The sequence below is a fragment of the Salvia miltiorrhiza genome, unplaced genomic scaffold (assembly GCF_028751815.1).
Source record: "Salvia miltiorrhiza cultivar Shanhuang (shh) unplaced genomic scaffold, IMPLAD_Smil_shh original_scaffold_386, whole genome shotgun sequence".
Taxonomy (NCBI): Eukaryota; Viridiplantae; Streptophyta; class Magnoliopsida; order Lamiales; family Lamiaceae; genus Salvia; species Salvia miltiorrhiza.
The window spans coordinates 309,189-325,342 of NW_026651539.1; the positions used below are offsets into that span (position 1 = coordinate 309,189).

Sequence of the window (16,154 nt, forward strand, 5' to 3'; positions counted from 1 at the left end):
CGTGACCATATTTGCCAACACATGCCTACACACACACACACATATATATATATATATATACTAACAACAGTATTTGTTCTCTACAGACATCACTCAGATTCTCTAAATTTTTTTACAAGAAATTTAGAATTGTTATCCTGCTTCAAACTCTCTGCCAAAACATTCTCTTCTCTGCAAATTCTATGCCATTTTATTGAAGTTCAATAAAAATGGCTGCTTCTCTTAACTTCTACTCCCTCATTTTTAATTGCAGTAGTTTAATAGCAAATATTAGTATTCTCATAATCTTTTGTCTGTCTTTAAATGCAGGAAATTCAAGAGCAGCATCGACCCATTACAGCATCAATTCAGCTACCAATAAATCTGGGGTTTCCAATTCCAGCAAGCACCACCACAAATGGGTGGGGCCCTCCGGCCACCGCGTCATCACCGTCGACGTCAACGGCCTCGCAGACTACCCCACGGTTCAGGCGGCAGTCGACGCCGTCCCTCAGAATAATATGATGAATGTCCTCATCCTCATCGCCGCTGGCTGTTACATGTAATTAATCACTCATTCACATTATATTTTTAAAAACAAATCACTCATCACTGCACATATTTTTTCAACCATGAAAAAAAAATCTTATATTCTACTTTTTAGTATTCACTTGTATACCACCCTTCAAAATCAAATCTTTTAATTTTGTTTAGTTTTGTTCTGTCGATTTAGGGTTGAGTATGCTCAGGGTATATAATTATTTTTAAATCTTAATTTTTTTTGCTAGTTAGAATTGATTATTTTATGATTAGGGTTTATCAGTTTTTTTTGAACAAGTTTGATTAATATTATTATTATGAACATTTAACACTAAAAATAGAGGCTTAGATGAAATATGAGACAGAAGATGTTAAATATGGGGCCCAGAAATTATAAATGTGAATGCATGGGAAATATGATGATGATGATGTGATAATGATATGCAGAGAAAAGGTGGTGGTTCCGGCGTCGAAGCCATACATAACGTTTCAAGGAGCGGGGAGGGAGACGACGGTCATAGAGTGGCATGATAGGGCAAGTGACAAAGGAGCAGACGGCCAGCAGCTGCGAACTTATCACACTGCTTCTGTCTCTGTTTATGCGCCTTATTTTACTGCCAGAAATATTAGTTTCAAGGTATCCATCATTTTATAATTTAATTTAATTACTTGTTTATGTTTTCGAATATACGTCTCATGTATTTGCATGCACAATAAATTACCTAATTCATGGAAATAATACTAATTGTACTTGCATCACATTAATTATATTTCTTCAATAACACCACCTTTCCTCACCATATTTTTGTCGTTATTTTTCACATTGTTTTCTTTGTTTGTATTCAGATACTTCAAATTGTCCTAGCATGCCTAACTTTTTACTATATATATATAATATAGCCGTTCAGAAACTGAGATTTTGTCAGTTTTAATAATAATAATTATTATTATTATTATGATAATTATTATTATTATTAAATACAGTTAATAATAATTAAAAAATAATAATTATAATAATAATATGTCAGAGCACTGGTCCAATGAAACTGTGAGCGATTGATACGTCCCTATCGTGGCTACTCTCATTTCAACTGAAGAACTTGTTAAATACTATCCAGTTTCAAAAAAGAAAAGAAAAAACTTGTTAAATATCATAAAAAAATATTCTGTTGATAAAAAGTTACCACATATATTGGTAGACGAACAATAATTATTGGAGAAAAAGAAGAAAAAATGCCACTGGAGTATTATTTTTTTGTCAGAGGAAGTATATGGAGTATATATATTGTTGGAAATCGGAATCATTAATCCAGAAACCCTAATTTTTTTTTGCTGAATTCGAAAGCATTGCCCCAATTAAGTCTGTAGATCTAGATTTATATATGTGCTGTCTATTTATTGCATGTTGTTATTATAGTTTTATAAAATGGTAATAATAGAGTTATATATGTTGTAGAACACTGCACCGGCACCAATGCCGGGGATGCAGGGATGGCAGGCGGTGGCGTTCAGAATTTCCGGCGACAAGGCCTTCTTCTCCGGCTGTGGTTTCTATGGAGCGCAGGATACTCTTTGCGACGACGCCGGCCGCCATTATTTCAAAGAATGCTACATTGAGGGTTCCATAGACTTCATTTTTGGCAATGGCAGGTCCATGTACAAAGTAAGTTCTTTCTCCAAACTAATCTTCTATATTTCTTAGTATATTATTTCGGAAATTACTACTGATTAACTTAATTAGGATGTGATCAATATGATTAAACTTGAGATAATAATCATGCAAGTGGCACAAATTAATTACAATATTGTTATCCTGCTCTATCAATTTTGAAGCACTATAGTATCTCGTCTTCATACTTATCTTTTTGAGTATTAATTTTGGATTTCAATTAATGATTGTCCTATCTACATATATTCCAATTGGGAGATTCCCAAATTCTCCAATTTTCAAAATATTTTGTAAATTACAAGAAAATTAGGTGAGAAAAACAGTTTTTTTTCCCCTGAACTTATTGAAAAAAGTTTTGACGGTAAAAAGCTGTGTGTGTATTGTCTCTTGTCTGGTCCTTTTTTGTCTTTGGCATCTTTCTAAGAAATTCAAAAGGGGTTTTACTTTTTTGAGGTTTTAAATAAATTATTGAGCTCAATCGTGCACTGCACCCCACTCATATAGTATGGGCTTTTTATTTTTATTTTATTTTCATGAGGAAATATATATTATGGCCTTCATTGCCATCTTATGGATAATATTAATTTCAAACTCCAAATTCTTTAAGTTATCTTAAATTTGGCCGGGAACACTATATTTTTAGATGATGGCACTACTATTAGTTTTTTCCGAGTAGGCTGCCATTAGTCACTTAACTTTGTACTCCCTCCGTTCCATGAAGCATAACACAGTTCTTTTCGACACTGAAATTAAGAAATTGATATTTTGTGTGTTAAGTGTGGTAGGTGAAAAAGTGAAAACTTATCTCTATAGGAAGGAAGCTGTGTCATGCTTCGTGGGACGAAGGGAATATTTCTTCAAAATAAGTTTTGTATACTGTGTAATATTTTTAAGATTTTCTTCCACCTATATATAATAAATTACATCTCCAATATATTAAAAACTTATCTCTATAGGAAGGAGCACAAAAAACAAGAATATTCAATGTCATTCTAAATTCAAATTTTCGACAGCGTCTATTGTGTTCAATTTTCAATTCAAACTATTTTCTTGTGCAAACATTCCATGCCAGTACAGTTATCTCCTTTCGAACTAATGATCACAGGTTTTCTTGTGAAAATTAATATCACAAGAACATAAATCATCAAAAGAGTACATTATTAATCTACTCATTTTTATGATTGATCATTTTATGCTTTACTACGAGCCTATGGCATGATTAATGTAGGTGGAAAATATATTTTTCATAATAGCAATAATTGGCTGTCTTCCTTCTGTTAACTAAAAATTTGTGCATTTAGTAAAACTAAATCTACGTAGATTAACATAGTGTGCGTGTCTTGTGAGATACGATTAAATAATTTGAATTACTTATGTTATTTAATTGGTGTAAGCAGGATTGTGAGCTGCACTCAATAGCAACGAGATTCGGGTCGATAGCGGCCCAAGACAGAAACTCGCCCGATGAGAAAACCGGGTTTGCATTTCTAAATTGTCGGGTCACCGGAACCGGCCCGCTCTACGTGGGCCGTGCAATGGGCCAATACTCCCGGATCGTCTTCTCCTACACCTACTTCGACGACGTGGTTGCTCGCGGGGGATGGGACGATTGGGATCACGTCAGCAACAAGAACAAGTAAGTCACCAATTTATATTATCACAAAAATAGTAAGACTAATCTCTTGTTTATTTTGATGGATTGAAACTTTGGAATATCTCAATGCCTTTGATTATTTTTATCATTTAAGTTAGTTCTGCTTGATTTATATCTCATTAAAAAATATGAGATTAGAGAAATCATGCTCTTAAAGATAAAAATACTAAATTATGACATTTTATTAATCATGAAAATAAATGCCCATTGTTTGTTGTAGTATCTATGATATAGTGACTATAATCTTATTTATGCAAAAGTACTTATATGTTTCTTTTGGGTATGGAAAAAAATTATAGGACTGTGTTTTTTGGAGTGTACAAGTGTTTTGGGCCGGGAGCAGCAGCAGTGCGTGGGGTATCTTGGGCCCGAGAATTGGACTACGATACGGCCCATCCATTTCTTGCCAAGAGTTTTGTCAATGGAAGGCACTGGATTGCACCGTCAGATGCTTGATATTTTTTAATAATTCATTCTTTAATTTTTTGCCCCACATTTACTTGTATATTTATTCTTTATTCACTTCAATTGTATCATTTATTTATTAAATCCGAATAAACTCCTATAGGTGTAATATCATTCTTTTTAGGCATTAATATATTGAATTTACTTTTTATTGAAAGTTTTGAAGGCCCAATAACATTGAGCACGTGATATTATGTCCAGGAACTTTTTGTTTATGAAGCTACCTTGTTTAATTAGTTATATAGAGCATTATACGTCAGATTAAATAAATAAAAATTTTCATGCACAAATATAAATAAAAAGTTGTAAAATTTTAATAAAGAGAGAAAATAAAACATCTTAGATTTTAAATTTTCCACAACTTATTTGTTTTAAATTTATTTTTGATCATTTTTATACCATATTAAATTTAAGAAGCATATGGAATATTTTTTTCATGAATCAAATTTGATAATGTTTAGAAAAAAAATGAGGAAAAATTTGGTAGGAGAAGAGGGAAAAATATTATATAACTATTACTAATTGTTGGGTCTCGTAGGGTTACTAAACTGGTGTGTGGGGGGAATACACCAGTAGGCTATTTTTAAAACTTCTTTTGAAAAATGAAGTTAGTATCGAAACTGATACTGAAGTGAGTAGACTGAAGTGTTCAGTGTAAAATAAGATCAGTTAAGAATATGCGTAGACTGATACTGATATTGGTTCAGTATTTTTAACTTCAGTGCGAGGAACGTGTCGACTCACTGATAGTTCACTTAGGGTTTCAGTCTAATTTGTTTTAAACAATCATAGAAGTGTTAGAAATCTTATTAACTATCCGAAGATTTGTTACTTAGACTGATAACACTTGGAGCATAAACAATTTTACGAAATAGCCTTTATGTGAATCACTTTGTCAGTTCTTAGGGTTTCTCTTTTCACTTTATCAGGTTCAATATGAATAATAGTTTGTACACAAATCCGTGAAAATTAAATACTGAAAGCAATAAGAACATAAATAGTTTTACGTCTTTCGGAAAATAATTTCCTATGTCCACGGTCAGCCGATCACACTGACAAATCACTGGGCTTGTGCTTACGAGTGCATAGCAAACCTTGCTTCTGAAACTTCAAGTTTCAGAGCCAACACACTGGGTTGGACTTCTCGCTCTTTCTTAACTCGCAGTTGCTAGACAACACGCATCTAGCTAGCGGTGGTTAAGATTTTCTGAGTTCAGAACGACGTCTCGAACTCTCTTTATCTCAATCACTCTTCTAACTTTGGTAGAAAAGGGTTGAACTCTCCAACTATTGATTACCGAGAACAGGCTCTAAAATAATCAAAATCCAGGCTAAAGATAAAGAATATGTGCCTAGAGATTCTAAGAGAATGTATGTATATGAGGTGTCTGATATTTGGCAATGGGAATTCTCTTCTTCGATTCAAGTATTTTGGCTAAGTATAAGCTGAGTCTTGAGTTTGGCAGAGCTTCAACGTATGTTCTGTTGGATTTGTATACTGAAAGCAAGAACGTTTTATGCTTGTATACAATGTTTCCTAAGTTCACTATCTGATCTCCTATCTGATTGTGTTCATGATTGCATATGTATGTTCTTTATCTCTATATAAGTAGATTATATGGTGTGTTGTAGATCACAGAAGACCATATAATTGGAATAACCTTAAGAGATATAATATGATCACAGCCGAAATAACTCTAGGACAAGTTATTGGTTTAGGCTGCAGTATAGATGGAAGTAGTTTGTCTTGGCTACTTGTCTATACTGGTACGTCATTACGTATTGATAGGACCACAGTTTGAGATGTATTCTTCTATCTGACTTAAGTGAAGAATCAAGATCTCGGTGACTTATAAATCTTAATACTAATAAGTATTCAGATATATATATTAATTCGTATATCACTTTGACTTACTATGGGTGAAAGTTATATACTAACTCGAGTACTCTGTATCTTGGGTGATAGCGGTTAATATATGATACTTATTTGATTATCTGTATTAGTACCCGTATCCGGTATAGGATAATGACATCCCCTTAAGGAGCTCAATAAGGTTTATTACGCTAAACCCTGCAGGTTGATTAAGTTCAGGCGTAATAATAAAGTTTGAGTGGTACTGCTTAAGGAATTATTAAGAGATTAATTAATTTAAGCTGTCAGAGCTCTAATTAATTAATGGATGTCGGATATTTTAAATACGGAGATTTAATAAGTCTAAATACAAGCCCCGACTCATCACCGGCAATAAAGGGGTAAGTCAGTATCGGTTCTCTAGTGGAATGAACTGATATTTATAAATTAATTATGGTCTGGGCTGACCATAGATAAATTAATTTATTTGAGGCCCATCTTTATTCCTTGTATCTGGTCCCTGGGCTGGCCCAATGTCTCCTAGCCCAAGTAGGGCAGATTTTCGGTCCTCACCTAGAAACTGGCGCCCCCTCTCAGTTTTCTGTATTATTAAATACAGCTGTCAGCTCTCAGGAAAACAGACTGATAAAATTAGGGTTTTGAGAGCAGAGAGAGGCGCAGGAAAACGTGAGGTGATTTCTGTCTTGGGAATTTCCATAGCTCGTTGTCCATCCAACGTTGGGAATTGAGCGGGATACAGTCGAGAAGATCAGAGCTGGAGTCAGATTTTCGCAGAAAACTAAGTTCTGGCAGTCTCCGTAAAACGGCCATAACTTCCTCCACAGAACTCCGATTCAGACGAATAAGGCGGCCACGGAAAGCTCTCTCGAAGACGAAGAAGTCGTATTTCTGGGCGAAATACGATTTGAGGACGTTTGAGGCTTCAAACGAAGGCTTGAAGCTGACTGACCTGTTCAGCGATAGATTGACGAATTCTTGGGAATTCTTCAGGTATTTTCTAACTCCAACGTGCGTTGTTAAATTCATAGGAGCATGTTAGGATTAATCGTTGTATGATAAATTAATAATAATCCAAGAAACGATCATCGGGCAAACGGAGCATTAATTCAGTTTAATATTCCTTCAATTGGTATCAGAGCCCAGGATTAATTTCTTGGCTCTATTATTAATTTATGTACGATTAATAATGTGCGTTGTTTTTAATGCCGTTGTTCTTCGTGGTCTGTTGATTCGTGGAATACGTCGTTTTGACGTTGTAATCGTTTTTCACCACGAGAAAATCCGTGGTTAGATTAGGATTTCTTTTTGTATTTGTTTTTCCTTTGGAATCTGTAAAATTGAAAATCGAGACGAAGATGACGACGAATCAACATCGAATGAACGGAGGTTGGCGAGCCGGGAGGTGGCGGGCGCCGAGGGCACGGAGGGCTGCGCACTGCGCGAGCCCCGTGCGCCACGGCGCGCGCATAAACTCCCGGGCTGGATGGCTGCTGGCGGACCGGGGGCAGACGAGGCCGCTACTGCGTGCGCCGATGAGGGTTGCGCGTGCGTGTGTGCTTGCGCACCGTGCGCTGTGCGCCCGGGCAGGCGCCGTGCAGCTGCTGCTGCTCTCTGTGCTGGGTTCTGCCGAGGAGGCGTGGCTGCTGGAGTCGGGCGGGGGCGTGAGGGCTGTGCGTGCTGGGGCGGCGTGCGCGCGCGTGCTTGCGCGATGTGTGCTGCGCGCCCAGCGCTGCACTGCACGGCCGTTCGCCCGCTGCCGACGTGCTGCTGCCGCGCCGAGGCTGTTGCTGGCTGTGCCGACACTGCTGGAGCCGAGGGCTACCGCGTCAGGCTGCTGCTGCCTGCGTCGGGGACTGCCGCTGCTGCTGCTGTTGCTGCCGTGCTGTTGCTGGACGCCAAGGCTGCTGCTGCTGTGCGCCGGATGCCACGCCGAGGCTGCTGCCGCTGAGCTGCCCGTGCCGGGCTGCTGCTGCGGCGCACGCCGGGAGCTGCGGCGGCGGCGCTGTGCAGCGGGTGTCTAGGAAGGTGGCGGCGGCAGCTAGGGTTTCCAAACCCTAGCTGCGTGTTACAAACCCTAGGGGGCCCAAACCTTAATTTCAAAGACGGGCCTGACGAAGCTGTTCGGGCCGAGTTTTACGTTTTTGAGCCTTTTCTTTTCTGTTTTAAATGTAATAGATTAGATTTGGGATTCCACGAATGGGTCACGAAGAACTTTATTCTTTTATTCTGTTCTTTGCATGTCGTGGTGTTAATCCTTTTTGCTCGTTGCATGCTGTTTTTGTCTTTGCTTGTTAATATGTGTTTATTAACTGCGTTTAGACAAGCATGCTAGGTTTATCGTTTTCTTAAGCATGTTTTTAGAATTCTGCGAGCATGTTTTACATGTTGCGTTCTAGATGAGCATGTTTAGGATTATGTGTTGAGCATGTTCAAACCTTTTGAAAGAAAAAGACTAAGTTGTATTAATAATTTTATAGATGATTAAAAATTGTTTAGATTGCCACAAGCGGCCTCTAGACAAAGTGATTGACGATGTGAGTAAACGTCCATACAGCGTGGCTTACTTCATGTTTGTTCTTTCATAAGTTTGTCAGATGAGGTTTCTAGAAAAATATTTAAATCCATTAAAGTAGTGAGAGTTATGCAGTAAACGTCCACACAACGTGGCTTACTCGTATAATTTTTCACGAGTGCTTTAGAGGATGGAATTAAATAAGATAACTAATAAATTAAATTGAATGCGACATGGTCCGAGTGAGTATGTCAAATTCAAGAATTTAATTTCAAAGTTAAATTGTGGTTATTTCTTATTAATTTTTATTCTTAAAATTATGTAGACCTCCACATGCGGTCTCTAGACAAAGTGATTAGCAATGTGAGTAAACGTCCACCCAACGTGGCTTACTTCATATTTGTTTCTCATAAGTTTGTCAGAAGAGGTTTCTATAAAAATATTTAAATCCATTAAAGTAGTGGGAGTTATGCAGTAAACGTCCACCCAACGTGGCTTACTTGTGTAATTTTCACAAGTACTTTGGAGAATGGAATTAAATAAGATAACCAAGAAAATTAAATTGAAAGCGGCATGGTCCGAGTGAGTATGCTAATTTCGAGAATTTAATTTTCAAGGTTAAAATGCGGTCATTGCTTAGATATCATATCAAGTACAATGTACAACTCCCAAAGGAGTCCCTTCTTGATGATGATATGGTCTAGTTAAGGTGCCAACTATTAATTTCCTATTGTCAAAAGGTTAAGTTGACATGGATGGAAATTAAATGACTAGGTAAATAGTCTGGTTAAGGAGTTCGTGTGTAAACGTCCACCCAACGTGGCTTGCACATGGGATTCTTTGAGCCGTTGGAGGTTTCATTAATATTGTTTTATCAAAAGGTTACAATATTATTGTTACGAATTATGTGCTTTATGTTCGTTACTTTCAGATATGTCTATGTCTCCTGTTTCTTTATTCTTGCACAAAGTCTTTTAACCGGTCCACATATATAAAATGGAAACGCAGTTTTGGATTTTTATCTTTATCACAAACTAACATAATTTTTGTGTTGCTTACTACTCCACGTTCTATTGGTCCGAATAATGAGTCAACTGATGAGAAAAATGAATTACATAAAAGGTGACATAAGGCGAATAATGTGGCTATATGCTATATTATGAGTATAATGTCACAAACCTTGTAGCTCCAACATCAGGGCATGGACGATGCTATTAGCATCATGCTGAATCTCAAGAAAGTGTTCGGAGAGTTGGACTGAGCTGCTCATTTAAATTTGATGAGAGTAATCTTGTTATTTTTATGAGTGAGCACAACTCAGTGCACGAGCATGTCATGCAAATTTTTTGACGGACTTGACTTGCTCAGTGGGAGTATCGACGGTGAGGCAAAAGTCGATATTATCCTGAACTTTCTTCCCAAGTCTTTTAATTAAGAACTTCCGCCTCAATGCTGTTATGAGCAAGAAAGATAATACTCTTTTTGAGTTGTTGAATGCTCTAGTTACGGCTAAGGAAGTTGTAGGAAAGAGATGTACAAGCACTTGTTATTGCCAAATGAGAGCCATCTTCTTCGTCGAATGACGGGAAGAAGAAGGGTCCAAGGGGCAAGAAAGACAAGGGAAATAGTGGGAGTAGTGGTGTGATAAGATTGAGTATTGAATATTTTTTCATTCAATACGTAAGGCAAAGGGTTAAGGTACTTCACTTGCTATAGTAACTGAGACATATCAGCTCATTTTCTACTCAGTTGTGAGTAGTGGATAACGAGAGAAACTGATAATGATTGTTACACCTTGCATGGCCTTTTAAGCTGACAAGGAAGCTGAGAAGTGATGAGATGATTGTCTTCATAGGCAACGTGACTAGAGTCGCAGTTGTTGCAATTGAAGCATTGTCTTTAAGTTCTAAAGACATAGTTTAGTTTTTGAGAGTTCCTTATCATGTTCCAAAATTTTGAATAGATGGATCTTATGTCATTTTTGATAGTGGTGTTTCTATCATAAGAAATGACAAAGTTGTTTATTCTGGTATTTTGAACATCTCTCTTCATACTATAACTTGTCTACAAAATACCTTTATATTGCATTTACATCATCGAACAAAAGAAAGAGAAAAGTTAAGGCTAATCTCTCATGAGGATCTTACACATATATTGATACCCTAGAAATAGGTCACATCTATCTTAACAGGATCCAAAGGCTCGTGTCTAAATAAGTACATTGGATTCAATCCAGGTTGTACTATTTCGAACTTGCGAATCCTGTATAGAGGAAAAGATGGAGACCATGTCATTCATGGCAAAGGGGATAAAGGGCCAATAATGTGTTAGAAATGATCTTTTCTGATTCATTGTCAGTGTTTGGGATTCCAACCCAGTTTACTACACCGTGTAATCCCTACATAAAATGGTGTGGTGGAGAGAAGAAATAGGTCACTCTTGGAAAAATATGTTCGATGATGAGTTATGTATCTTTGCAATTAGTCCTAAAGAATCAGAAGGTGGTTATTAGCAATGACATACGATTCTTAGAAGTGGACTATGGGAGTAATCACTAATCCAAGTCAGATAGTGTACTTCAAGAAATTGAAGACATTAGACAGGCGATTCCATCACCCAAGCCAAGTGTGCAAGAGTTTTGTACCACAAGACACTGCACGCACTGTTGACACACATGTGCCACCAAGGATTCATTGTAGTGGGAGGGTTGTGGGACAACCCGATCGATTTATGTTCTTGGGAAGATCTTTAGATTCAGTCCCTGGTAGTGAATATAAGAGAATCGACCCAGATATCTACTTGGAATTAGTGGAAGACGAGAATGTAGATTCTTGGCACGCCTCAATGGAGCAATCCATTAAGAATATGGGTGTATACTAGAAAATCTTGCTACCAGGAGGCAGTAAAGCCTTAGGTTGTAAGTGAGTATACAAGATAATGACAGGCCCGAATGAGCAAGGTCGTAGCTTTCAAAGCTAGACTGGTGGCGAAAGGTTATGCCCAGTGTAAGGGTATAGGTTATGATGATATTTTCGCCAGTGCCATGCTCAGAACATTCGGATCATTTTACCCATAGCAGCTCACTTAAACCATCGAGGTTACGTGAGGGAGGGAGAGAAACATCTCGTGTCAATCGCTCTCGTGTCATCGGTGATGTGGTTTATCTTGCATTTTATGTAGATAATATCCTCCTAATTGGCGACAATATGGAGCTATTGTCAAGACATAAAGTAATGGTTATCCGAACAGTCTCAGATGAAAGACTAAGGAGGTACAGTATACGTCTCTGTGATCAAGGTTATAAGGGATCACTAGAAAAGGATGTTGGGCTTATCTCGAGTGTCTTACATTGATACTGTGAATGCTCGTTTTAGTATGAATACCGCCAAGAAAGGATTGCTACCTTTTAGATATGGCGTTCCTTTATCTAAAGACTATGTCTTAAGATGCCTGTTGAGGTTGAGGAAATGAAGACAGTATTCTACGTTTCCGCAGTAGATAGCTTCATGTATGGATTACTATGTACGAGATCTTATATTTGCTATGCAATTAGCATGGTTGTAAGATATCAGTATAGTCCTAGTTAAGACACTGAACTGTGGTAAATTATATTCTCAAGTCCTTGACTAGAGAATAAGGGTAGTTTACCAGTTAGACAGTTTAGTTTCCTTTTTGGATTATACGGTTTCGGATTTCCAGGCTGACCGGAACAAAGAATAATTACCTCGAGCTATGTGTTTTCATTGGGAGGTAAAACCTTTTGGTTTGACCACTACCTCCAGGGTCTAAGAGTGATTCCTAGTTTGCGTGAGAGCATCACCTTCGTGGTACCTCAAGTGCAGTTGCAAACTCTAAGGAATCCTAAAACCACAAGGGGTCAAACACATGGAGAGTAAGTACCAAGTTATACGATTATTCGTAAATCGAGGTTATGTGCTCAAAGAATAAATTCTCACATATTGGAGAAACCTACTGATCTTTTCACAAAAGGCTTATCGCAAATGGTCATTGAAAGATGGGAATGCGATTGATGCCAGATTGATGCCACCCACTTAGGAAACTTTAAGTATAAGTGGGAGAAGTGTTAGGTGATTGGTAAATAGACGCATTGTATACTAAAAGTTTGCTTTAGTATAAGTGGGAGATTGTTGGATTTGTATACTGAAAGCAAGAACGTTTTATGCTTGTATACAATGTTTCCTAAGTTCACTATCTGATCTCCTATCTGATTGTGTTCATGATTGCATATGTATGTTCTTTATCTCTATATAAGTAGATTATATGGTGTGTTGTAGATCACAGAAGACCATATAATTGGAATAACCTTAAGAGATATAATATGATCACAGCCGAAATAACTCTAGGACAAGTTATTGGTTTAGGCTGCAGTATAGATGGAAGTAGTTTGTCTTGGCTACTTGTCTATACTGGTACGTCATTACGTATTGATAGGACCACAGTTTGAGATGTATTCTTCTATCTGACTTAAGTGAAGAATCAAGATCTCGGTGACTTATAAATCTTAATACTAATAAGTATTCAGATATATATATTAATTCGTATATCACTTTGACTTACTATGGGTGAAAATTATATACTAACTCGAGTACTCTGTATCTTGGGTGATAGCGGTTAATATATGATATTTGATTATCTGTATTAGTACCCGTATCCGGTATAGGATAATGACATCCCCTTAAGGAGCTCAATAAGGTTTATTACGCTAAACCCTGCAGGTTGATTAAGTTCAGGCGTAATAATAAAGTTTGAGTGGTACTGCTTAAGGAATTATTAAGAGATTAATTAATTTAAGCTGTCAGAGCTCTAATTAATTAATGGATGTCGGATATTTTAAATACGGAGATTTAATAAGTCTAAATACAAGCCCCGACTCATCACCGGCAATAAAGGGGTAAGTCAGTATCGGTTCTCTAGTGGAATGAACTGATATTTATAAATTAATTATGGTCTGGGCTGACCATAGATAAATTAATTTATTTGAGGCCCATCTTTATTCCTTGTATCTGGTCCCTGGGCTGGCCCAATGTCTCCTAGCCCAAGTAGGGCAGATTTTCGGTCCTCACCTAGAAACTGGCGCCCCCTCTCAGTTTTCTGTATTATTAAATACAGCTGTCAGCTCTCAGGAAAACAAACTGATAAAATTAGGGTTTTGAGAGCAGAGAGAGGCGCAGGAAAACGTGAGGTGATTTATGTCTTGGGAATTTCCATAGCTCGTTGTCCATCCAACGTTGGGAATTGAGCGGGATACAGTCGAGAAGATCAGAGCTGGAGTCAGATTTTCGCAGGAAACCAAGTTCTGGCAGTCTCCGTAAAACGACCATAACTTCCTCCACAGAACTCCGATTCAGACGAATCAGGCGGCCACGGAAAGCTCTCTCGAAGACGAAGAAGTCGTATTTCTGGGCGAAATGCGATTTGAGGACGTTTGAGGCTTCAAACGAAGGCTTGAAGCTGACTGACCTGTTCAGCGACAGATTGACGAATTCTTGGGAATTCTTCAGGTATTTTCTAACTCCAACGTGCAGTTGTTAAATTCATAGGAGCATGTTAGGATTAATCGTTGTATGATAAATTAATAATAATCCAAGAAACGATCATCGGGCAAACGGAGCATTAATTCAGTTTAATATTCCTTCAATTGGTATCAGAGCCCAGGATTAATTTCTTGGCTCTATTATTAATTTATGTACGATTAATAATGTGCGTTGTTTTTAATGCCGTTGTTCTTCGTGGTCTGTTGATTCGTGGAATACGTCGTTTTGACGTTGTAATCGTTTTTCACCACGAGAAAATCCGTGGTTAGATTAGGATTTCTTTTTGTATTTGTTTTTCCTTTGGAATCTGTAAAATTGAAAATCGAGACGAAGATGACGACGAATCAACATCGAATGAACGGAGGTTGGCGAGCCGGGAGGTGGCGGGCGCCGAGGGCACGGAGGGCTGCGCACTGCGCGAGCCCCGTGCGCCACGGCGCGCGCATAAACTCCCGGGCTGGATGGTTGCTGGCGGACCGGGGGCAGACGAGGCCGCTACTGCGTGCGCCGATGAGGGCTGCGCGTGCGTGTGTGCTTGCGCACCGTGCGCTGTGCGCCCGGGCAGGCGCCGTGCAGCTGCTGCTGCTCTCGGTGCTGGGTTCTGCCAAGGAGGCGTGGCTGCTGGAGTCGGGCGGGGGCGTGAGGGCTGTGCGTGCTGGGGCGGCGTGCGCGCGCGTGCTTGCGCGATGTGTGCTGCGCGCCCAGCGCTGCATTGCACGGCCGTTCGCCCGCTGCCGACGTGCTGCTGCCGCGCCGAGGCTGTTGCTGGCTGTGCCGACACTGCTGGAGCCGAGGGCTACCGCGTCAGGCTGCTGCTGCCTGCGTCGGGGACTGCCGTTGCTGCTGCTGTTGCTGCCGTGCTGTTGCTGGACGCCAAGGCTGCTGCTGCTGTGCGCCGGATGCCACGCCGAGGCTGCTGCCGCTGAGCTGCCCGTGCCGGGCTGCTGCTGCGGCGCACGCCTCGTTAAATTAATGCATCCATTGTTAAAATTAATACACTTTTAAAAAATAAAATTTATGATCCCTCCATAATTATAACCATGGGATGTATTCACCCAATAATATAATGCATACACCATAGATCTTGACGATCGAAAAGCTAGCTAGTTTTCCGTTCTCATTTTATATAGTAATTTTTATTTAAACTTTTTCATATATATATATATATATATATATATATATGAGCTAAATATAGAATAAAAAAGAATTAATGATAATAAAAACTAATGTTTTCAAGAACAATTATTTTTTTAAAAAAATAGGCTAAAAGTAAAATAAAAAGGAAAATAAAAAATCGACCTATTTAAAAAAGAGGAGATATGACATAAATGTTTTTAAGTTTTAATCTTTAAATTAAAATAATTTTTTTATTTCAAATTCAATATTTAGATAAAATATGTTAAATTAAAGTTCGTTATGTGATTTTTAATAATTAGTCAAATTTCACAATTTTATAACAGAAATAAAATGAAAAATTAAATAAGAAGAAAAAAAAGAAAAAAAAGCTATTTATTTTATATTTAACTAACTTCTAAGAAGATTGACATCAAAATTATTTTGTAATAACAGTTTATCATTAAAATTAATTTAAGATTAATTAAAATTGATCTCAAATTAAAAGTAACCTTTTTTTATATATAGGTTATAAATTTGTATCCTAACTCTACCACCCACACCACCAATTACTACGTGATTGTAACAACAAATTTTTATGCTGGTGTGAATTACTCAAACCATTCACATCCTAAAATGTAAAATCTTAATTAGAATAATGAGTAATTTTTTGGGTTCATTTTAGTATTTAGATTAGAGATGTCAAATGGTACGGGTCGGGCCAACCCGACCCGAACCCACTGGGCTTTCGATTTTTCGGGCCGGGTCGGGCCGGCCCGAAATTAGATCGGGCT

General features: G+C 38.1%; 1 protein-coding gene across 1 annotated transcript; it reads left to right on the top strand.

The window, feature by feature from the left end:
• LOC131004379 (probable pectinesterase 68) lies at positions 1-4,464 on the top strand. Its single transcript, XM_057931058.1, has 5 exons — positions 1-541; positions 967-1,156; positions 1,976-2,182; positions 3,586-3,824; positions 4,142-4,464. The coding sequence occupies exons 1-5, from the start codon at positions 210-212 to the stop codon at positions 4,296-4,298; spliced, it is 1,125 nt and encodes a 374-aa protein (XP_057787041.1). The 5' UTR covers positions 1-209; the 3' UTR covers positions 4,299-4,464.
• The last annotated feature ends 11,690 nt before the right edge of the window (positions 4,465-16,154 follow it).

Excerpts from the sequence above, each read along its gene's own strand:
- LOC131004379 (XM_057931058.1), top strand. The coding sequence starts at position 210 with ATGGCTGCTTCTCTTAACTTCTACTCCCTCATTTTTAATTGCAGTAGT. Across the intron at positions 2,183-3,585 it reads ATGGCAGGTCCATGTACAAA|GATTGTGAGCTGCACTCAAT; the intron begins GTAAGTTCTTTC and ends TGGTGTAAGCAG. Across the intron at positions 3,825-4,141 it reads CACGTCAGCAACAAGAACAA|GACTGTGTTTTTTGGAGTGT; the intron begins GTAAGTCACCAA and ends AAAAAATTATAG.